Here is a 24747-nt window from a genome sequence, read left to right on the forward strand (position 1 = left end):
GCCGACTTTGGCGACAAACAGGTTCGACTTTGATGATCGTGTCAAGAAGACAAATGATGATCTAAAAAATCCTTTTAGACAAAGACAGAGAAAAACATTGAGATGAAAATGGTGGATGTTGTGGTTTGTTTTCTTTGTGAGCTCATATCTTCTTCTGCTCCCTGTGTGAGGTACAAAGCAAGAAAAACAGAACTTTGCAGCTGTTTTGCTTCTGAATGTGAAACACAAACTTTTTGTGTTTCACATTCAGAAGCAAAGCAAAGTACAGAAGCTGTGGCGCGCAGCCGTGAATGCATTAATGTCGACTCGTCTTACAAAGTTCATATTCTTTGATGCCACGTTTAAAGCCCTGAAACAACAGTTTGATCGGCATCATACTGGAACGGTTCTGACTGCTTCATTCGTCCATGCTCGGAGCTCTGATGCAGCTAGCCTCCAAGCTGCAGGCAGCACGGTGCAGGCAGGAACACGTGTGGTGCACCAGCTGCATGAAAACCTACAGAGCCCCGAGTCAGCGCTGCTGTTTGCTTTAGCCCGAGCCGGAGCGCTGTGAGCCCCGCAGCTCCTCCGGCTCCATCCTTGCTCCTGAATTATTGAGACACAGAACACGCTCAGAAAAGCGGCGAGGAGGAGAGAGGCGAGAGGCTGTTGGTATACACTGCAGCGCGAGAGGGTCCTTCCTCAGAACGGCTGACGCTTCAGAAATCTGCAGCAGGTTCGAGGAGGCAGCGGAAACTTCTGTTTGATCAGAGGAGCTCGCAACACAAACAACTAAACAAAACTAACACACGTAATAGAACGGAGAATGCTCACTAGGATAAAAGAGAAATCCATTTCGGCCGCAAGGATCCTCACCTTTTCTTCTTGTGCACCCGAAATATCAGATCCAAACCTTTCTCATAAAAGTTATTTCAAGATAAACATCTGCGCCCACAAAGTAATATTCCTGTTGGACATCATAATAACTCGTGTCTCCAGTTATTGACACAACCCGTCAAGTTTCCTCAGGGCATGTTTTGTTTCTGCCCATTTATTTTAGTAGTATTGTCGGATCCTGCTCTTCATGTTTTCCTGCCCTGATCGTGCTCAACTGTGTCTCGTTATCCCCTGAGTTTATTCTACTTTTATCATTGCCTGTCTTCTTGAAGTTTGCCCGCCCCTCCTGGATTTGTTTGCTTCTCTGTTTTTGGATTACCTGTGCACCGACCTGGACTGTTTAATAAACTCTGCCCTTTTATTGCATCCTGCCTTGAGTGAGCATTTCTGGGTCTGTTAGTTATTAAGTTTTTCGCGAAACTAGCAAAAATCCAAAATGTTCTCCATGGACTGTTTGTTCCTACCCTAAAACACAACCAACACGAGAATGAATGCATAGGGGCTAAGCTTTCTCCTGAATACTGCTGACAGAGCCCACAACCTAGCTGTCTGCCCTCTCCTGGAAATATTTACAATATTTATAAGACAGCAACTATTTCTCCACAGAGACGTTGTCTGAGGCTTTGTGTAAGTGTTTGCAACTGAACAAGTTTTCTTTATTTACTTGAAGAAAATGTTATAAAGAACTTTTATAGATCTTTTCTTGCATGCTTGTTCTGCTGGACTCTGTTTATCTAGTTGTCTTTCTGCATACACAGCCTGTGTTTACATGGCAGCTGTTATCATTAGTATTCCTCTGTGGTGATAATGGAATTATGAGACAGCATGTAAACACGCTGACTTTACGCGTATGGATACGATTCTCAGTAGGAGGATTTCTTATCTTGGCTGCTTATAAAAAAGAAAAGAAAAAGAAGGATGTGAAACTCCAAACTCTGCAGACACCTCCCACCTGAGTGACAGGAGGCGCTCAGAAAAAAAGAGATAGAGCAGGAGAAATGGAAAAAGAAGAGGTTATTATCGGAAAGCCGAACACGTCATTGTCCTTTCTGAGGACGCCTCCTCTCTCTCTCTCTCTCTCTGTCTCTCTCTCGTCTCCGGCTGTATAAGCCAATAAACATCCAATTTTCCCTCGGGTTTGTCATGAAAGCAGCCGCTGATTGCGCTCTGGGAGCGGCTAATTTGTCAATTTATGGAGATAGAAGAAAAAAAATCTCTCTGAAGGGTTTAGGAGACACGGAGGAGGAAGAGATGAGATTTGGTGAACGTAAAGTTTTAAACGAGCGGTGCTGCAGAGCGGGAGTGAAAACAAGGACGAAACACTTCAACTGTCAGGCCACTCGACCCTGACGAACCCTGATGTGACCTGAAACACGGCTTCTGATGGACCCTGATGTGACCTGAAACACGGCTCCTGATGTGACCTGAAACACGGCTTCTGATGGACCCTGATGTAACCTGAGACACGGCTCCTGATGTTATCTGAAACACGGCTCCTGAAGAACCCTGATGTGACCTGAAACATGGCTCCTGACGAACCCTGATGTGACCTGAAACACGGCTCCTGATGAAGCGATAGAAACGGCTTAATATCAAAGCGTGCCAGTGTCTGAATATGCTCCATGCTCGCCACCTTCCACGAGGCTCTCGGCCCTCCACAGAATTGAAGGTGATGTAGTCGGTGTTTTATGAGAGTTGAGACCAAACGTCTCAAAGTCTCTCGTTCCTCAGTAGCTGCAGAAGAACTGCTGACGTCGGTTTCAAAGCTCCTTCATGTGTGTTTTATTAATTTGCTGAGAAGTTTGTTGAGAATGAGCTGTAATCACAGTAATCACAGACACATTCTCTGAGCAGTAATCCTCCTTTAAGACGCCTGTTCCTCTCGCCCAAACGGCTTTTTTTCATCACGCTGCGCCCGTCGCTCATGAGGGGAATAACAGCTCTTAGAAGGGAGACAGATTCTAAAGCTCTGCTCTTTTCCAAGAACCATTCATCTTTTTTTAATTCTTTTTTTTTTTTTTTTTCATCGTGTGACTGTGTATGAAGAAAAGGGAACAGATTTATTTCTCTTGTTCTCGTGTGTATTAAAGATTTACAAACTGCCAGTTGTGGAAATGATTCAAAGAAAGACTCGACTCTCTTTACGGCTCGTTTCCTTTTTGTTCAAACCAAACGGCTGCTGAGAGTAATCAGATAAGCCGGGTGTACACTGTTTCATTTCAGGCCGATTTCGACATGATTTCTAAATTGTGGGAATGATTTTGAAATTGTCAGTCGTGCAATGAACACTGAGGCACGAGGGCTGATGATGATCCTTCTTCCAGCTCCGTTTCCAGCTCCTAATGGGGGATTCTGAGGCGTTCCCAGTCCAACAGGGATATATACTCCCTCCAGAACCCGGGGGTCTCCTCCCAAAAACTCCTCCACTATCTAGAGCTCCCTCTTCACAACGATGGCCGGGTTCAACGCCCCCATTACTGCCGACGCTGCAACAATTCAACTGTCGATCTCACGGTCCATCTTACCCTCACTCGTGTACAAGAAAGTCTTTACCTGAGGTTTCACTCCTCACCCAGACGGAGCAATATTCTCGATTGGTGTGTGTGTGTGTGTGTGTGCGTGCATCCTCACCTCTGTAGTAGAAGAGGCACATGTCGCAGAGAACAAACCACCTCTTCTTCCACAGCTTCATGCCTGTGCTGTCCTGCAGGGGGCAAATGTCACAGATCATCAGGCATTCAGTCAAAGAAGAGTAATTATTACACACACACTCTCTCTCTCTCTTGCTCTCTCACTCACACACACACACTCTCTCTCACTCTCTCACACACAAAACAAGTAATTCCTCTCTTTTTTGATCCCCCCCCCTCACTTCCTTCCTCTTGATCCCCTCACTGTTTCTCCCTGCGGCTGCTTCTATTAACCAGCTTCTATCTCCTCCTCTGAGACAAATTGCTGTGTTTTATCTCTTCAGAGCGCGCTGACAAATTTGCGTCTGTGGTGCTCGAGGCGAAGGCTTGGGCTTTGTTCTGCACGCTGCTTCCCTCGTTCTTGTCTTTCTCCCCTCCCTCTTTGGTCTCGTAATGACTGCAGCGACAATAACACGTTTTTTTTTTTTTTTTTGGAGACGGTTCCCTCACTTTGGGTTCTTTTTTTTTTTCCTCTGTTTGCAAAGTGTCTCGTCCGTCCACAGACCTCGAGCTCGGGGTAAACACTGATGACATTTCTTCTGTGAGCGAGCACTTTGCCTGACAGGTCTGTGGGGAGGAGGCCGCGGTAGGGCTGGTGTGAAGTGAATCGATTGAGCGGCGACGCAGGGGCCGAGGCTGAGATGGAGGTTATTGACAGCGGCTCTAATCGAGGTCTAAAAGCTGAGTTGAACGCTGCTCGATGAGGCCGTCTTCAGGGAGCCGTTCCGCGGTCAGAGGTTGAAATATTGAGCTACAGTAGATCTCTGCAGGGCGAAGAAAATTGCTCAACTTGCAGCGAGTGGGTGGAAAGGTAATGAGCGAACAAGCTGAGCCTCAAGCTAGGTTAGCCAACGTTATGTCAAAGTCCACAGCAGGAACTGGATCCTCCAATTTCCTCCAGTTCAGCAGGCAGCAGCGGGACGCAATGTTTCAAAAACAACAGAAGCTGCAGAGGTCCAAAATATTACGAGACTAGAAAACTTTATACAAACCTCCTGCAGTCTGTGTTTGCTGGGAGAATTAGCAAAGAGCAGAGAAATCTTAACAACTTCACAACCTCTCACATCCCTGGATGAAATATCTTAGTATATTTAGTAGTGCATAATCGCTGTTTCCTTTGGTAATCGTGCAACACTGTGTGTAACCTGAGGTGATGAAGGAAGGTATGCAGGTAGAGGACCAGCATGCACCGCGGTGGGGATGTGGTTTTTTTACCAGGGCAAGAGCGAGGCAGAAAAGGAGCACATCGGCATGGTGCATCAGAGGCCTTTTGATTACGATCGCATTAAAGCATTGTGCTTGAAGAAAGAGGGTCAGTGATGTTTTTATTCACAGCAAATGGGAAAAAGTAAAGCTTTGTTTGGAAATGTTCATTTTCTGGGGGAGCTAACTTGCAAACTCTGCCACCGACGTTCAGCCGCGACATAGAATATATAATAATACTTTCTGTAAACTGTTGGTATGTCCGTGTGCACTATTCCTCTTTGATATCTTCAGTGACAGTATTCATTCCCTCCTCTGCTCAGTGCTGGCCCCATGAAGACTCAAACACACCCAGTAATCTTTAATCTGAGAAGTGAAACCGCCATCCAGCCGTACCTGTTTGTAAAGCCAGTTGCTCTTCACCACCGGAGCATTGGGGTTCCTCTTGATGGAGTTGGACCTCTTTCCAAAGTTGTGGATTTTTTTGGAAGACCTGGAGGGCTGTGAACACACAAAACAGGAAGCACTGCTGAAGAAACATTCACATTACAGGTATTCAAACACACACACACACACACACACATAAATAGCACAACATATTTGCTAAACTTTGTGAAAAAAAAAAAAAAATCCAAATGTGCTTGTGATTCTGTCTTGTGTTTCCTACAGAGGGAACCCAGCAGGGAGAACTCCACAGAGGAAAAAGAACCCAGAATACCATCTTTTCCCTCCTCATCTCGAACACGACGTGACATGTGTTTGGTGCATTACTTGTAAAGATGCTTGTATACTAAAACAGCGGCTATAAAAAGCAGCGAGAGAAAGAGAGAGAGAGAGAGGCAGATGTTTGCAGCTCATTAAACAAAAGACATATTTCACATCCCCCATACATCACAGCTCACTTATTGAAAAAAAAAAAAAGCAGCGCTGCAGCATGAAAATCTGCTTTATTTCAGGCAACAAGCCGGAGGGTGGAAGACGATCTTTAAGTCTAAATTTAAGACAAACAGGATGAATTACAGGTGACAACAAATCGTTTGAGGAAACTAATCTAGTTTGAATGTCTGCAGGCGACATGCATTCACGTCAGAGGATCATTATTCAGTTTCATATTCCAAAGAAGAAAAAAACCTCTCCAACAAGGAAATTTATGAAGGCTTGCAGAAACTAACGGACACATTTTGATTGAATTAAGGCGGACCATTGAGACCCAGGGCGTTACCTCAGGTTGCAATCTTGGTTTTGACTCGGTCTCACCCTGCCCCGGTCTTGGTCTTGTCTCGGTTTTGATCCCTAAATGTCTTGGTCTTGTCTCGGTCTCGATCCCTAAATGTCTCGGCCTCTGAGCACTCTGGTCTCTGGTATGTCTCAGTCTCGGTTACTGTGGTCTTGACTTCAAAACTACTTCATTTGGAATCTTGGAAAAAAAAGATTTGCAAAACTCCCCATTTTAGATTTTCTTTGGCCATCCGTTTATTTTTGTCTCCTTTTGGGACAGGCTAATTGAGACGTCCCAAAGACTTCTAACTGAAAACACATTCTTAAAAATCTTCATCTTGTAAGAGTTTGAAGTCCTTCACTTCTTCTGCAGCAGAGCTTCTTTGCATGTTGTCACTGTTTGAGCATTTTAACTTATTAACGCTGCAAAATACAAACTTCTTCAGATCTGCTTTGACCTTTTTTCCTCAAAGGCTCCTTCATCCATCGCCTCTCTCTGTGGGATGTTTGTCAGGCGGAGCACGGTGCAGAACTCGTACAGCGGGGTTATAAATAATGACTTCTCATGAATACATGAAGATATGAAGTGTAACCCTTTCCTTTGGTCGGTGTAAGCAGAAGTAATAATAGTAGAGCCTTCACTTATTCATGAGAGCACAGCACTTCTGGTTTGATCGACTCATGCACGTTTACTTTGTGTGTTTGTGACGTTTCCGTTGGATCGCTCAGTGCAGTGACCTGCATATGCGACACACTCACTGTTAGCCTGCTTTAAACTCCGCCTTCTTCACTCCGAGATGAGACCAACTGACACAACATGGACGCTTTTCCAGGACAGCCACTGATCACTGGGAGTCACGGACGACTTGACGTTATTAATGGCCTCAGGTTGACCTCCAGCAGAGCATCATGGGAACAACAAATCATGTCTTTCAGGGGTGTTCGTGGCTGCATTCACACTTTAAAGGGGACATATTATGAAGGATCCACTTGTACTGTGTTTCTGAACATATATTTGGGTAACCTGAGTGTCTACTGACCCACAAAATGTGAAATAAACCCATCCAGTCCTTTGTTTGTGGTCTGCAGAAGTCTTACAACACAGAGGAAAATGCTCTGTTTCAAATGTGCTCTCCTTGTGATGTCACAGTGGGATTCTGGTAAAAGAATCCCCTCCCCTCCCCTGGTATCTCCACCCATGGACTCCACCCCCAGGCTAGAGCAAAACTTTTGAGCAGGTCCGCCATTTTTATTCTCGCTAGCTCGCTTCTTCCTTTAGATTTGAATTCCTATTTCACTGATTTAAAGGAAACGTTTGACGTATTAGACACAGTTTTTTGCAATTTGAATCATTTTCTCAGGTCACAAATACTTCAAATCTAAACCTAAATTTCTGGGGAGCATTTAAAAAAATCCAATAGCTGCTATGATATTTCATTTTTGAAATACATTGAAAGACTTTTTTGTTGCAATGACTGTAGGAAACCTCCCTAAGGGGGCCCCATTTGACAGCCCTCCCTCTCCATGATCTGCAAAGCTTCGCTGCATGCATTACTGCTGTGAAAAAGAAGGAATTATCTGTGTGGGAGAGAAAAAATAAATTGGAAAAAAGAAGAGGACGAGTAATCGCCGGGACGGTGGCGGACTTGGAGGGGCCCCCAATGAATTTTCACTTAGGGCCCCGACAGACTCAAGAATCGACACTGACCACGTCAAAGTTTCAGACATGTTTGGACGGAGACTGACCCGTGTAGATGACGTGCAGGTGGTGGTGGTGGTTCCCGTGGTGACGGCGGTGGTGGGGCTGCCGGGGAAGGTGCTGTAGTCGGAGCCACCTGTGTAGTTTGATGCTTCGCTCATGGTGCTCATGGGACGTTCCTTCTTGTCACTGCTGCTGCCCTGCTCTGACGACGCCTTCGGAGCCGGCCTGCGACAGGGCGAGAGACATAGAGAGAGAAGGAGAGAGGGAGTTAGCTTAGCATTTAGCCTTTGATGTGACACTAAGTGTAAACCATGCAACACTTTTAAGGGTGACAGAAGTTGACAAATAAAGAGCAGCAGGTGGGTAAAGAAGGTGGTCAGCGAGTAGAAAATCACAGTCCGGTCAGTCCAGGTTGTGTTTTGACACTTCAGTGCATTGCCCCGAGCGGGAGGAGAAGCTGACAGTCAGAAGTCAACATCCATCTCCTTCAACAATTACTGCCGTGTCAATGTTCTCAAAAGGTCAAGAACAAAGTGACTTTAAACAACACGTATTTCTCCTTCTTCATATGTATCTTTCTTCTGATCATTGATTTGCCTTTAATAAAAAAACGAGTGTCAAAGCTGGAGAGATGAGAAAAGTTTATAAATCAATAAATTACAAGTGGACATCTTGGAAAGTGAGAAGTGGTGTGTGTGTGTGGTCTTTCAAACCAAAGTAGAAACAGAGGAGATTCATGGCTTTAACCCGATACCATCTCAATAACGACACTGTTTCTGCAGCCCAGGAGCAAAACAAATGACCTGACTCGTGTTTCTTTGCTTTTGCAGACGAGTCCTTTCCCCCCCTGCCAGGTGAGAGGTCGGGTTAATCAGAGTCAGGCTTAAGTGCCACCAAATCACTGCTGCAGACGTGGAAAGTTCAGACTGCACAATCACTTCAGTACAAAACACAACCCCATATTACAAAATAATATCAAGCTAAATGTCTGCCGGCCACGCCCACCTCATCAAGCTCAGCTCACCTGTGAACAAAACTGCTTTTACTCTGTAATCAAGCCTCTTCTCTTTCTCTCTCTCTCTCTCTTCAGTCAGCTTGCTTCCCTGTTGCCATCCTTGGTATTTCTTTATTTTAAATATGGTTTCATATTTATGAATTTTATTTGATTTGTGGCACGGCCACTGGGAAGTAAAATCACTCTAAACACACCTCACTCCACAGGAAAGTCTGTCAAGAAAAGAGATTTAGAACCATAAAAAAGGTTTTGTTGGACAAGGAGAATCAGGAACAAAATCATCTTGTAGTATGTTACCTGCTTTATGCTGGCTACATGACGCGTCACCTTTCAGTGAATTTCAGACTTTGTACACTTGAAGATTCACAGAATTCTGGGATAAAAATCAAGAAGAAGTAAACACTGCAAAGTGTGATGGACCGCGGTAGGTGAACGTGCCCTTGGTTAAATGAGTTCATTCAGTCAGAATAATTGGCGGATGTGTGCAGGTGGGAGCGACGCCGCTTGCTGTATCTTAACTGATTGTCCCTCCAAGATGACGGAGAGGATTCGGTAATCCCAAAGGCAGAATTTGTCTCCACAACAATCCAACCAGCCAATTAGCCCAACCCCGCTATCTCATCAAGCAGACCCTATCTTCTCTGTCTTAATGACACCATATCTCTGTTAGGGTCATTAAAGCGAGGGACGCTGAGATGGAGAGGCAGGGTGGCGTGGTGTGAATGAGAGAGGGAGGTAACAGAGACGAGAGCCGGAGAGGGAGAGATAAAGAAAGTGAGAGTGTGAAGGAAGAGAGTTGGACGCATGAATCACAGCCATTATTCTCCGGGTGTCACCTCTGATGTATGCCTCCACGTCCAAGCAATTTAAATGGCCTGCCAGCTCGGCCTGACAAATTGAACCGGCTCAAAGTTTTTGCCCCTCCGTCTGGGAGAAGGACAACAGCTAATGTGAGGAGAAGAAAGTTCAGGGTTTGAGAGTTTGATTAAAACTTCCTCACGGTGACAGCTTTATCTCTGCTCCCTGAGGTCAGCGGAACAGAAGAGCAGAAGCTTCTCAGGTCAAAGAAACTCTTTGTCCACCTTGTTATTGTTGTTAACGGCACACAGCACACCCGGTTTTATTATGACTTCTGCTCAGTGCAGAGCTGATCACCCCCCCCCCCAGGTGATACTGAAGACTGTCTGTGCTGGTGCATCTTAACAGAGATCTCACTTTATGATTTTAAAGTCATCCGTAGTGATGCATCCTCTGGGAAGAATCGTCAAATCTGCAGTTCAAGAAATACAACTTTGATCTGCAGCATCCAGCAGCTACAGAGAGCCACCGAGCTAAAAAGGAAGCTCATATTGAACTGAGATTCATGTTTGTAGCTGTTTTCTGCTGATTGCATTAACATGAAAACGGTTTTTGATCTGAAAGAAATAAACAAAACAGTGTTTGATTGTCAGATGATGTTTTTAGCTTGTTGCAGAATTCTGCTCCCCGAGTGGACAGGAAATGATTTCATGCAGCTTTAATAACTCACAAAACAAGGATTTCAATGTCGACCACTTTAGACAATCTGTATTTCTAACTATGCACGACTTTCTTTGGATATTCCTGGAGTCAGCCCAGGACGGTTCCCCTCTAAAATGATCGCTTGCCCAAATTTTTTACACAATAAGAAATGACTAAAAGCTGCGTGTTACATGGAGGTACGATAGTGACGCCTGCGAGCTACGTAGCTCAGGCATTCTCCAGAATCACCTGCCAATACATCCACACAGGGTGTTGGTCTATTTAAGCTGCAAGACTCCTGTTGTCTCCCTCTGCTCTGTTGTTTCCGGCGCTGCTCCCAGACCACAATACCAAAAAAAAAAAGGGCTCCTACGTTCAATCCCAGCATGCACCTGCAGGCTCCGACCAGGGCGTTCAAGATATTATTCTTTAAGGGCCTTTCAGATAGTACGTCGGTGTGCAGGGGTCCTGATTGCCGTTCTTGCAAAAATAAGAAAAAAACATTTTTAACTCTGGCACAGCGCTCGCTCACATCACCTCCGCGTGTCCAATAGGAGGGGAGATCAGATCACAACAAACGGCGTCCCACTTTCATGAGCTCTAGTTTGTAAAGACATGTCCAACAGTCTCGGTGTACCAGGTTAAAAGTCTGGTTGAACTTCTCAGGGAGATTTGTTTTTGCCTGAACTTTCACCTGAACTTATGAACACCCGTGTTCCTCAGCGTGTGTCCAAATCTTTTAGATCGCATCACACGTCGAGTGCTGCTGATCAGAAACGCTGCCCTGTTGCAGGTCGACAAACGCAAAGACTTCTTTATCTCTTCTTCATAATAACTCTCAGTGAAACATCATCCCTGTACTGTATCATATTTTATCCTGCACAGCACCCCTCTGAAATAGAAGCACATTTTATCACCCATAATTTACCACGTCCTAAAGGAAACTGTAACTTCATCAGATCGGCACGCCACGAGGAGAGTAATTGGCACGTCGACCATTTCAACGCCCTGCAGCAGCTCTTCTATATTCTCGACTTTGGCAGCTGTGATAATCAACTCTGCTGTATTTCAGCCGACTCAGCGACTTTCAGCTCACTGAAGGCGAAAGGAAAAACACCAAACTCTGAAAATGAAAGGTTGGATAAACGTACGTATCAAATAGAAACAGACAATGATACGAGTCTGTTTAAGAGCTGGAGATGACCTCCCGAGAAGCAGATACTGCCAAGACAGACATGACGTGTTTATCGTTGCCGTGGAAACACCGGATGTTACGTCAAAGTACTCGGATATACATTAGCTCGTCTGCAAACATATTCTCTTCCTCAGGGTCGATTTCACCTGGTCGTCATGACTACAGTCAACTTCAGAGTTCTCAACGGAAGGTTGGGGGATAACGGAGGGAATCACTCCCATGATTCCCCGCCAGCCTCAAAGTCATCTTTAGTTTTTTCTGATTCAGAGCCCCCTGGTGGTGGAATACTTAAAGTGGATTTAGGAAGTCTGTAAATTTGTAAAGGTTATGTGCAGTGAGAATGATATATATTTATTTTGATAATAGAAGGTTGGATGCTCCCTGCAGTAATCCATCCCTGAGTTTGGATGACAACACTTATGGGTGTGTTGTCTTGTTGCACTTGATGCACAGCTGTAAATGGAGGGTGGATATTAGCTAAGGGATCTGCAGAGGTGAATTAAAGTTTTGTAAACACACTTGCAGGCTAAGTACGCCTTTTAGAGTGCTTCAGAGACCTTTCTCATTTTGTCTCGCTGTTCCCCGCTCTGTTGTTCTAATTAAAGCTTTGGTTCTTCTTTAATTGGGGATTTCACAGAGCTTCATATCAATATCTAACTGAATGCATAAAAGCTCAAAGTTACACGTCTCCTGCTCACATCAGGAACACGTCTTCTAACTGGTCCATCCGGGGGAGAACGTATCACAGCGGGAGGTTCAAGGTCGAAAGAAGCTTCATTGTTTTGAGATTTCTTGCATCCACTACTTTCTAGCTTTCGGATTGTCTTGCACTCAGTATTCAACGTTTTCCTTTTCTAAAGAAAGTGTTGCAGATCTGGGATCGTCGTTGGGAAGTTTCGGTGTTCTCCCTGTGCCTGCCTGGCTCTCTCTTGGAAACTCTGGCGTCCTCCAACAGTCTAAAAGACATTAGGGTTATGCTAATTGGCGCCTCTAAGTTTGTTGATTTGTTGTAAATGAAGTGTTGGAATATACAATCAGGAGTCTGTATATTGTGTTTTATTTTGAAATTGACCGGATGCTCTTTGCGTTTCCTTGTCTCAACTTCCTGTCAGAGTATTTGAAGTTGAAGAAACATCACCGAAGATTAAAACCTCATTCACTGGAAGTGCAACCAAAACGCCAAATGCTATGTGCTACACTGACGTTATATTGACCGCGGTGCATTATATTTTATTTCACAGTGTTTCTGAGATATTCAAATGTCTAAGAAAACCTGGACGTGGGTGCAGAAATGCCAGTCTGCCAAAAGCACCCTGGAAACCTTCCTGACTTCACTGGATAAGCTCAAGAATGCAGAGCGAGAATCAAATGATTAGGAAGTGATTTTCAGCTGAGATGGCAACATTCACAAAAACTCCCAAGAGTGTGTGTGTGTGTGTGTGTGTGTGTGTGTGTGTGTGTGTGTGTGTGTGTGACAGTGAAGGCATTTAGCCGTTAGAACACAGAGAGGTATTGTTGCCAGAGGCGGATGTTGTGAAATTGCTCCCATTTCGTGGCTCTGTCAGTGACACTGAATCGCCGGCCAATTGACTGTGAGTGAGAGAGAAGGCCTTCCCTCGCCTCCAGTAACGAGAGCCCTACATCTGAAGTAGGCTGACTAACACACACACACACACACACACACACACACACACACACACACACACACAAATCAAGAATCATCCACTGATCGCCCAGCCAATCCGTGTTTCCCCGTCTTCCCGTTTCCCCGCTGTCTCATCTCATCTGCTTTTTCATCTCTCACTCTCACGTTAACCGGATCCTTTCTTAACCTCCCCGCCATCAACTCGTCTCTTTTCCTGTTTGTTCTCATTTTCTCTGATGAAAACGTTTGGCATGGGATTGTTGTAACTCATACATCTAAACAGTGGCAGAGAGCTCTGTTATAATGTAGTCTTTCCCCCCGATCCGTCTGTTTGCGGTTTGGCTTCCTCCGCACTGTGAGCGTCCCCGTTTATATTCTCTGAATGTGATGACGTGATGTTGGGGATGACTCAGCTCTGTGTGATACATCTAAAGCCTCTGGACGCTGTCCATCACTCTCACCACCCTCAGATTTATAACTGGTGAGAGATCGGGCACTCAGCACTGTGACCTGTATGGGACAGTCGGTCGGCAGCAAACACCTTACATAAGAGACCTGTTGGAGTGGACTTCAGGCACCTACATGACCCTCTCTTCTGATTGGCTCGTTCTTAAAGTCCCTCGAGCTTTCACTAAATTGGGTAAATTTTCTTTTGATGTCACAAACTTGTGGAGCGCCCTCCAGCAACCTCTGAAGATTGGAGTTCTTCGCTCTCTTGCAGAGTTCAGGATTTTGATTTGTAGCCGCTTTGTTTCCAGTCGTGTTTTAATTGATTGCTTTTGTCTTTGTAATTGATTATACAAGTTGTTGTTTTTGTGCTTGTTTTAAATGCGCTTGCGACCGTGACGGAATTGGAAAGGAGGGAAACCTCAATGTCCCTTCACGGATAAATAAAGGTTTGAGTGACAGATTGATTTTGATTCTCTGTGTGGTTTTAATCAAATAAAGTTTCTCAAAGTTGGAGTCCCTGACATTTTTTTTCATTGCAGTTTGTAAACACAACCTTCAAACTGGGCCCCTCCTCCTCCTCTAGAAGCTCTCCCTCCCTGCAGGACGTAGTGTGTACGTTTACTGCTTGTACCTACACTGCAAGCTAACACACGCTAGCACAAGCTAACCGCCGGTGTTCGTCACCTGCCTGTCCAACAGGAAGCAGACCAACTCCACGTCCATGGGTAAAAGACAACACAAGGTTCACCCTCGTTTTAGAACGAGCTTTAGCCACTTGGTGTTTCTCCTCACTGTGATTATATTTTCTCTTCTTTGCTGCTACGTCCACGTCCGTCATATTCACCGGTTTGAATGGCGTCCAATCGCTGAATTGTATCCACTCCTAAACTCACCTGCTGCGCTCTCATTGGCTGGAGGAAACACACCAGCTCCGCCCAGAAATTTCCCGAGTCAACCAGAACAAAGCAGAACAGTAAAATCCAGTCAGAGGACAGAGTCTCTGCAGACACAGTCACCACCACACATGTACGGACAGGCTGGGGGCTTCTCCCCTCGAACGCCTGTAATTAACTGGACGAAACCACAGACGTTTCAAAACAGAAATCTCTTGTGATTGGACAATAAATCTGTCATGATTGGTCACCTTTGGGCTAACATGTGGATGTATGCCTCTCCAATTTATACTACTAATGTACACGTCTGTTCCTGTAGTCGAGGGCAAATAAAGGACACGATCACTCGGGAGGAACCGTGTTTTGTTGGTTGTGAGAATGACTTAAGGTATATTTCTGAGGTTTCTTTGTTGGAGTCACACTTTAGTATGAGACAGTTCAAAGCTTTAGCTGGGAGACAGAACACGTCGCCCGCTCGTCTGCATAGCCGCAGAGGCAGCCTGACATCTGATTTCATTTCTTCATTCCAGAGGTAATAAAAGCCAACGCCGAAGGAAAAAAGCGGATTTAATTTGATCAGAAGGAAACAAAAAAAGAGGTACTTCCTATTAAACCCAACACAGAGTTATTACTCAGAGAGCGAACGCTCCCTTTCCCCGCTGCATGCCGCAGACACAACACATCAATCATCCACAATATCATCTCGGCATTAGTGTAGCACGGCGGCTCATCACACAACTCACGCAGAGTGTGAAATAAAGTTAGTGTTAGCGAGAGGCAGAAGCAAGAATACAGCAATTCTCACACAGAGGAATGAAGCCGTGAATTAAAGATGAGGGCGGAGCTGGAGGAGGCGTCCTGACATGTCGACACGTGTCGTGTTACTCAGCGCTAGAAAAGCGGGGGGGAGCTACATATGATTACATTCAAGGAACAGATCGACTTGTTTGCCGTCTTTCAGGGTGACATAAAGGATCACGATCATGTCTGTTTGTCTAGAATATGTTAAGCTAGTGAAGCATTATAAAGAGGAGTTAGGGTTGTCATGGTTACCAGAGTTTTAAAACTTTGTTATGAATTTAGTAAAAGGTCAAACGATATGGATACCTGTGTCTGTACCTTTCTCTCTCCATGTCCTATTGTTTACGGTGAGAAGGCAGACTCAGAGGGCAGAACAAACACCTAGCTGTGGGAGTGTCACCCACCTGGGGGAGGGGCTACTGCCCTTTGTGATGTCATGAAGGGAAAATCTCCAAACGGCCTTTTCATTTTCTGAAAAGTGGAGCAGGCAAAAGACGGAGAGGATGGACTTTTCTCATCATTGGAGGTTTGTAGACAGACTAGAGACACATATTTAGTGTTAGAGGAACACGGAGAAGCGGATATTACAGAATATGTGACCTTAAATAATCAATTTAATGTCCGAACAAACACACTGCAAACCTAAGTTACTTCAAAAGAGGATTCAAGACGGCAAACAAGTGAACCTCCTCAGACGAAGGGACTCGCTGTGAGCGACACATCCATGCAGCTACGTGAGGTTTTAGTGTCTGACAAAAGCAAACGTGAGTATTTAAAGCGTTAAAGCTGAAGCAGCTCGTCCAGCGGTGTGAGGGATCTTTACCTGTCGAGAGCCTCTGTGGGCTTGTCAGGGTGGACAAGCTTTCCACAACTCATGCTAGAAACAGAACAAAGGAGGGAGAGAACCACAAAATAATAAGAAGTCAAAGCAACGTGAAATAAATCATGACAGAAATCAAAACATTGAGAAAACTTCTTAACATATACCCTACTTAAATATCTTTGTGCTGTTTGTGCAAATGAAAGGTCATGCATCGTCGAAAGGTTAAAAGATAACACGGGGTCGTCTCTCACATCTTACAGCTGTTTAAGTTGAGTTAAAATGAAGTCTGTGAAGGTCAAAAGGTCAAAAAGAAGACAAGTCTTCCAAGAGAAATGTCAAATAACAGCAAATCATTAAAAGTTGGACAGCTGGAAAACTGCTTATTAGGCTCATTATTGATACGGTAACATTAAGTAATGGCAATGTGTCGGTGGTGGCGTGCGCCTGGGAGAGTTCAAATGTGTTCCAACATTACCGCTAAGGGATACATGTGATTGTTACAAAAAAGCAGGATGATATTTTTGTTTGTTTTTGTACACAAAGTTTACATCCACAGGATGAAATAGCAAAGAGATAAGATGTCTTGATTTGTCCAAAGGGGGCACTAATATCAACACAAACTAAAGAGGGCGCTAATATCAACACAAACTAAAGGGGGCGCTTATATCAACACAAACTAAAGGGGGCGCTAATATCAACACAAACTAAAGAGGGCGCTAATATCAACACAAACTAAAGGGGGCGCTTATATCAACACAAACTAAAGGGGGCGCTAATATCAACACAAACTAAAGAGGGCGCTAATATCAACACAAACTAAAGGGGGTGCTAATATCAACACAAACTAAAGAGGGCGCTAATATCAACACAAACTAAAGAGGGCGCTAATATCAACACAAACTAAAGAGGGCGCTAATATCAACACAAACTAAAGGCGCACTAATATCAACACAAACTGAAGAGGGCGCTAATATCAACACAAACTGAAGAGGGCGCTAATATCAACACAAACTAAAGGGGGCGCTAATATCAACACAAACTGAAGAGGGCGCTAATATCAACACAAACTAAAGGGGGCGCTAATATCAACACAAACTAAAGGGGGCGCTAATATCAACACAAAGTGAAGAGGGCGCTAATATCAACACAAAGTGAAGAGGGCGCTAATATCAACACAAAGTGAAGAGGGCGCTAATATCAACACAAAGTGAAGAGGGCGCTAATATCAACACAAACTAAAGGGGGCGCTAATATCAACACAAACTGAAGAGGGCGCTAATATCAACACAAAGTGAAGAGGGCGCTAATATCAACACAAACTAAAGGGGGGCGCTAATATCAACACAAACTAAAGGGGGCGCTAATAACAACACAAATGGAAGAGGGCGCTAATATCAACACAAATGGAAGAGGGCGCTAATATCAACACAAATGGAAGAGGGCGCTAATATAAACACAAATGGAAGAGGGCGCTAATATCAACACAAACTAAAGGGGGGCGCTAATATCAACACAAACTAAAGAGGGCGCTAATATCAACACAAATGGAAGAGGGCGCTAATATCAACACAAACTGAAGGGGGCGCTAATATCAACACAAACTGAAGGGGGCGCTAATATCAACACAAACTGAAGAGGGTGCTAATATCAACACAAACTGAAAGTCCCTCACAGGACATGATTGGGCTGAACAAAAACAAAAGGTCAAATACTTCACTCATAAAAGCAAAAGCAAAAGCATCACTCTGTAACTGAAATATCGTTTCTTCTTTCTGCACGTTTACTGATGTATAAATAAATCCGGCGATAGTTGTCGTTGAGATTTGCTCTCGTGATCGTCTCCATTTCTCAGCGGTCTCACATGACCGGAAAACAGGAAGCTTTGGTTGTTGAACCCAGACGTCTTTGTTCTTCCAAATATCAATCTAGCCGTGTCTCACTCCAGGCGATCCGATTATTAATTTAAACCCGGGCTATTTTTCCATCAGCGACTCCCCGACATCTTTGAGCTTTGATCGGCCCATCAGCCCGCCATCACCACGAGAGAGAGAGTCCCTTTGTCGCTCTTTCTTTCTGATTTCAGTCCTTCTTGTGGTCTGTCTGTTATCTTTTTTCAGCCATATCTTTCTGTTTGAACAATCAGAAATCAGAGCGTGATGTGTAAATAATTAATCGAGGAGACAGATGGAGGAAGCAGGAAGAGAGACAGAGAAAGGGCCGAGCGTTGGAAGCAGTCTGAGCCGAGCCAGATGAGCTCCACACTTCTTTTAAACCTCCTCCTCCTCCTTCTTAACTTGTGAGGACGGAGAGAGCAGAGAGCTTTAACTAAACACCAGGGAGACGAACAGAACAAGATATTAGCGAGATGAAAATATCACAAAGCAGGAGGAAAGAGGAGAGCAGACAGTCATTAATAAAAGCAGGAGCTGCAGTGGAGAACAGAACACCCTGATGAGATGAGAGGAGGGAAACTTCCCTCAGGGGACCGAAAGAAACTTTCTGCATGTGTTTTTATAAAAGTCTTCATTTAAACTTCTCCTCGGTGAGTGATGAGTGAATGGGGGAGGATCTGCAAAGAGAGATGAATTTAACTGAAGAGCCTGAGGCACAGCAGGAGGAGAGAATTCATCTGTGACAGACTGATGATGCGGCAGGAGACGGTCAACAATGGAGAGAGGAAATAATCAAGCGCTTTACAGCTCGGTAAAAATAATGTCAAGGTGTTATTAAAAATATAAAAACCAGGGAATTAATCGTGATAACCAGGTTTTCACACCTCTAGATCGTTTGCTCTAGTCTGACTCATCGACCAATTAGTCACATTGTTACGTAATTACCTCAAGTTTGGTCTGTGTTCACACGGGGACGTTTACAAGAGGACCAACATGTGTGATACATGAGGAAAATGCTCTCTGATTTCCTTTTCAAATCTGATCACCAGTCGCTTCAGTAATCAGCGGGGCCGTTAAGTGGGAACCTCCCTTCACCGGTGTTCAGTCCGATTAGTCCCTCTTCGGACTTGGTTGAAGATCTTGAAGATTTTTCACCTCTCCTCCTCTGAAAGGCTTCTTCAGTTTTTACCAAACTGGTCGACAAAGCTTGAAATTTAAGCCTCTGAAGAAGCCTTTCAGAAGAGGAGAGAGGCGAAACATCTTCAAGTAACCAAGTCCAGTTGCCTTTGGATCAAGATTTGATTTGCTATGACCTGGATGACTGAGAACCCAAACACTGTCAGGTTTCACATGGAATGATACGTTGAGTCCTGTCGGTATTAACTTGCCTTCGGCCAACATTGTGTTGATCATCTTCCCAGATTGTGATTTTCATTCAACAACAAAGATGCTAGCGGCTAAAAACAACAACTTATGAAACAACCCCAAAAAAACATGCACATAGGACAAAACAGTATGACGTGAAGAAAACTACCAAACATTAAACTATCCATCCATCCGTTGTATATACCGCTTTTCCCGGTCAGGGTTGCAGGGGGCCGATCCCAGCTGTCATTGGGTGAGAGGCGGGGTTACACCCTGGACTGTTCACCAGCCATTCACAGAGCTGACATGTAGAGACAGACATCCAGCCACACTCACATTCACACCTACAGGGAATTTAGAGTCAGCAGTTAACCTAACGAGCATGTCTTCTGACTGTGGGAGGAAGCCGGAGTACCCGGAGAGAACCCACACATGCACGGGGAGAACATTCAAACTCCACACAGAGAGGCTCCTGTCAGACGGGGATTCAAACCAGGAACCTCCTCGCTGTGAGGGAACAGCGCTAACCACTGCCGAGCCCCATTAAACTACGGTTCTCTATATTAAACATGAAGGTCCACAAGTGAAACTAGCAAACGGTTATAAAGAAGTGATTTTTGATTAAAGTCAGGGGGTGACCCTTAAAAAGTCTGAAGTGCTTAAACTTCAACCTGAGTTTGACATTAAGTTCAAACGAGGCAATGTTTGAACTTTTAAACTGTATTAACCCTCTGTACAATATTCACAGCAGCATCAGTGTGAGGAAAACAATGCTCTGCTGATTCTCAGTGAAGCTTCTTCTGCTGTAAAGAAGCTGAAGGGGGATTACTGGAAATCATTGAATGTGTGGCTGAGTGCCAGAGGACAGGCCGGCTCGTTGGAGGAATACCTGCCATCGATTTTCACCGCGAGGAGCCCGGGTCAGATAAATGGATGCTGAGCATTTTGCAAGAAGTTCTCCCTTACTGGAGTGGCTCGTCTGATTGCGAGTGATTGCATCAGGGCTCTGAGAACATCTGTAAACATGGATTTCATGTGTTTTTCTGTTTTGTGGACATGTTTTGATATGATGTTTGTTCCATGAAAACCAACAGAGCAGAGCTGACTCCCACTGCTTACTTTAAAAAACTCTAACTCCAACATCTTTACTTGTCTTTTGGCATCATATTAAATTCTCTTCAATGCTGGAGGAGCAAAAACTGATTTATCACAGCTGGCTTACTCAATTTGGCTAACAGGTTTGATATATTTCTCAACGAATCTAATACTTATATCATGGCATCTAAAAATGCAGCAATAGAGATTTTAATTTAAGATGAAATCTGTTTTTATAGATGTCGTTTTGCAACAGGCTGACTAATAAAAAGATGCTTTAATGTCTGTTTTTATAAATGCACCTGAGAGAAAATTGTCCCTGTATTTCAAACACAATGCACACACCTAAAACAAAGGTCATAAAAGTGTGATTATTCCCTGTGCAGTCACATCCATGAGCCGCTGAGACTGGACCGAGTGTGTTTTCAGCAGCTCCTCGATGATCGTTTGAATCACCTCTGTTGTGTTCAGAGAAAATCTGAGGAGTTCTCTCAGACTGAGAAGAACATCCTGAGGCCGACGGGGAGGCTCAGGGCTTCTGCTCATTTATTTTCATATTCATTTAAAAGTTTGAGAGGAAGGGAGACGAAGTGAACAGGCTTGAGGGCTCATGCGGCACTAAGACTCCTTTATAGACAAAGGCAGCGTGTGTGTGCTGCAGGTTTCCAAAGCAGAGGGCACAGAAAAACTCCTCACCAGTTCATTAAAAGGGCCCCACTTCTGGCAGAGGCAGGGAGCGCCGTACAAGCCACCAAACACAGCACCATGATGATGTAAACATGGTAGCCAACGTAAAAACTGCAGCTCCTCGTGGACATGAAACAGCTTCAACTTTTGCTGCAACACATCACGTTGGCCAATCACAGACATTCAGGTGCATATCCCTGGATTACTGTGTGAACTGGAAGTGTTAGCAAGGACCAGTACCAGGTCCCAGTTTGATGACCTGTTAGCCAGGACCAGTACCAGGTCCCAGTTTGATGACCTGTTAGCTAGGATCAGTACCAGGTCCCAGTTTGATGACCTGTTAGCTAGGACCAGTACCAGGTCCCAGTTTGAGGACCTGTTAGCTAGGACCAGTACCAGGTCCCAGTTTGATGACCTGTTAGCTAGGATCAGTACCATGTCCCAGTTTGATGACCTGTTAGCCAGGATCAGTACCAGGTCCCAGTTTGATGACCTGTTAGCCAGGATCAGTACCAGGTCCCAGTTTGATGACCTGTTAGCCAGGATCAGTACCAGGTCCCAGTGTGATGACCTGTTAACCAGGACCAGTACCAGGTCCCAGTTTGATGACCTGTTAGCTAGGACCAGTACCAGGTCCCAGTTTGATGACCTGTTATCCAATCCTGCTTAGTCCTGAGTTTTTGTCTTCGACTGCTTTCTGAAAATAGAAAAAATATTTGGAACGACAGTTTTTACCTCCTTGTTTGTGCAGGGCTGGAAACCCTTCAAGTTCTTTCCAGAAGAACATTAAATGTTTTTTTTTAGTTTTATAAGGATCACAAGATCCACTAAAGCTTGAGAAATAATCAGCAGCCGAAAGCCTTTATGTCTGTGTGTGTGTGTGTGTGTGTGCGTGTGTGTGTGTGTAGGTGTGTGTAGGTGTGTGTGTGTGTGTAGGTGTGTGTCTACTTTGATTAAACTTTAAAGCAAAGACATTTCACTTTCAGACGTCATCTTCACACCAGTCAGGGCGGAAAGAGGTGAAACTGTCATTAACAGCTTCACTGCAGTTAAACAGCCGAAGCTCTCTCACCTAATCTCTGCTCAACAAGTTTAAAAATACAAACCTCATTTACATAACTAACACACACACACACACACACACACACACACACACACACACACACACACACACACACACACACACACACACACACACACACACACACACACACACACACACACACACACACACACACACACACACACACACACACACACACACACACACACACACACACCTCCCTCACATGAGCTGTGTGACAGAGGAGATAATTGGGATGGGAGATGAATGAGGTGTGTGAAAGTGAGGGAGAGAGTGTGTGAAAGAGAAGACGCTGCCACAGAGAGTGCAGCCCTGCTGAACGTGTTAGCAGTAAAACAGAGAGTGGTAAAATGTGTGTGTGTGTGTGTGTGTTGGGGTCCGTATCTCGGCCTCACAGCTCAGAGACGAGGAGGATTGAAACACCGTCCTGACCACTCTATTGGAGGTGGAGCGTGTAATTGCTGCAGTTTGTTTGTCTGTTTCAGAAGCTCGGGTCCTACATTTAATTTCGCCCTCGCCGCCGTCCTGACTTTTTGTTGTTTTCTACTTTCTCACCACAGGAGTCGAGAGCAGTTTCTTTGTGAGAAATGCGTGTGTGTGTGTGGACCACAGAATGGATCCCATTTTGGAGCCGGCGTGTAGAGAGAGCTCAGCAGTCAGTCATTCTGACAGCTGGGACCGAGGAAAAGAAACAAACATTCATAGAGTTCTTCTGTTTTGGGTTGTGAGTTTGTAGCGTGGCGGCTGTAAACAAACCGAACAGAGCTGCAATGATACAGACAGAGCGGCACAGAGAGATGCATGATAGAAGAAACAGATGAGGATGGATGAGCGGACAAAGAAACAGACTAATCAGTGATGGCATTCACAGATTAAAACATCCTCAGCGAATCAGACTCTAACATTAAACAGCAACAGGATCAGGAAGGATTTACCGTCTGACAGTTGACCACACAAATGCAGTCAGTAACGTGTCAACAAGAACCTCACAGGAAACAAGGAACTACATCTTTCTACATCAGGACCACACATAAAGCGGTCTACAAAAAGTTCCTGGCACTTTTAGGAGAGGAGCTGTCCTCTCGAGAGTTCCCTGAGAACTACACACCATACTGTAGGTACTTTCTTTCTGTCTGCATTCACATCGCCATGGTGACGACTGATATGAACCTTAAAGTGACAAAAGTTGGCTCACGGCAATTAATTTTTTGTAGTCTTGTTTCAGATTCTTCATCTTCTCACGGCACTGCTTCACTATATGATGAGCCCAGTGTAGCTGGCAGGAAATACTTTAAAATATTTTTATATTCCGCTTTGATGAGTCAAAATCGTGTTGTACTTCCAGCGTCACATAAGCCCGGATGTCGATGTCCATCCCCCCCCCCCCTTAATGATTTTAAGAGCTTTTACCGACTATTATTTACTGTTATTCGCTAATGTTTACAGTGATATTTAAAAATGGAGGTTGTTGGTTCTGGATTGGCTCTTGTGTTCGACCAATCACCGTTCACTTCGGTCAGTAAGTCCCTCTAGCGCTCAAAGAGTCCCTACTCTGAAGCAGGAGCTAAAAAGGTTCCTCTAAACTTAAATAGTTCATAGTTCCTGAGGGGGGAATCGATAAAAAAGGGGGAGGTTTCCAACAGTTCCTAGAACTATAAAAAAGACCTAAAAAGCCTCTGCATGTTTCTAATAACTACTTTATAACTAATAAACTAGGATCAATGTTGGAGATGCTTTTTGAAAAATGGAGAGAGGTTAGAACACAGAAAGGTTTACAGACCGATGCAGAGCTGGATAAGCACTGAAGATTCAGTGTCCACCACATGGCAACCTGTGTGAGCATCAACTCTAGAGAGGAGGGGGCGGGGGGAGACAGCTCTCTACAATGTTTTGAAACTGGACTACAGTACCCATTTTAAACACTAGGTGTCAGAGTTACATATTGCACCTTTAACACCCTCTAGATGTGATGACTTAGACATTGACAGAATAATGATGGTAGAAGTAGAAGATGACATTTGTAACACATTGTGTCCAAAATGTGACTAAAAAAACCTGCTGAACAAATATTAAAGTGACTGTAGAAGTTGAGATCGATGCTAAGTCAAATGCTAAGCGAGCGTTCAATAAAGGGACATTTACTTTGGGAACCCTGAACGCCCAATACACTGACTCGTCCTGCTTCTGCTTTTCCTGCTTCCTGTCTGGTCTGGTATATTGGCGAGTCTCCACATAAAGACTCATACAGTAAATCCACACAGTGACACAGCTGCAGCGCACAGCCGCAGCAGTGTGTCAGGGAATAAGCGACCTTTGTAATCAGTGCAGAAATCAGCGGCACACAATGCTGAGCGGGTGTGTCGGCGTGCAGAGAGACTTACTGTTCATTTACGACAAAGATGCAGTTGTCTTGGGAGGGGACGCCTGACACCGGGTGCTTACAGGTCACCTTCCGCTCATTGTGGCTGCAGAGAAAGAGAGAAGAGGACGAGATTAGAAAAGACAATAAAGCAGAGAGCGTTATATCACTGCTGAGACGTGAACTAGACGGAGAGCTGAAAATATGGAGACAGAACAAAGTGAAATCCTCATGATCACACCACAGCAGGCGAC

At 44.6% G+C, this 24747-nt stretch overlaps 1 protein-coding gene and 1 long non-coding RNA gene across 14 annotated transcripts in view; one reads left to right on the plus strand and one right to left on the minus strand.

The window, feature by feature from the left end:
• LOC132956566 (pleckstrin homology domain-containing family A member 5-like) overlaps positions 1-24747 on the minus strand; it is a 188245-nt gene that overhangs the window by 40108 nt on the left and 123390 nt on the right. For 9 of the 13 annotated variants that reach the window (XM_061030085.1, XM_061030079.1, XM_061030078.1 and 6 more), the window contains 5 exons: positions 24516-24599; positions 16012-16065; positions 7734-7914; positions 5166-5270; positions 3508-3580 (listed from right to left, as the gene is read on the minus strand). In XM_061030085.1, the coding sequence (XP_060886068.1) occupies positions 3508-3580; positions 5166-5270; positions 7734-7914; positions 16012-16065; positions 24516-24599 (497 nt within the window). The remainder of the gene's footprint in view (positions 1-3507; positions 3581-5165; positions 5271-7733; positions 7915-16011; positions 16066-24515; positions 24600-24747) is intronic. The other 4 variants (XM_061030088.1, XM_061030077.1, XM_061030087.1 and 1 more) reach the window with 1 other exon arrangement.
• Positions 21011-22309, plus strand: LOC132956569 (uncharacterized). Its single transcript, XR_009666047.1, has 2 exons — positions 21011-21930; positions 21987-22309. It is a non-coding gene; the product is annotated as an uncharacterized LOC132956569 (long non-coding RNA).

The sequence above is a fragment of the Labrus mixtus genome, chromosome 22 (assembly GCF_963584025.1).
Source record: "Labrus mixtus chromosome 22, fLabMix1.1, whole genome shotgun sequence".
Classification (NCBI taxonomy): Eukaryota; Metazoa; Chordata; class Actinopteri; order Labriformes; family Labridae; genus Labrus; species Labrus mixtus.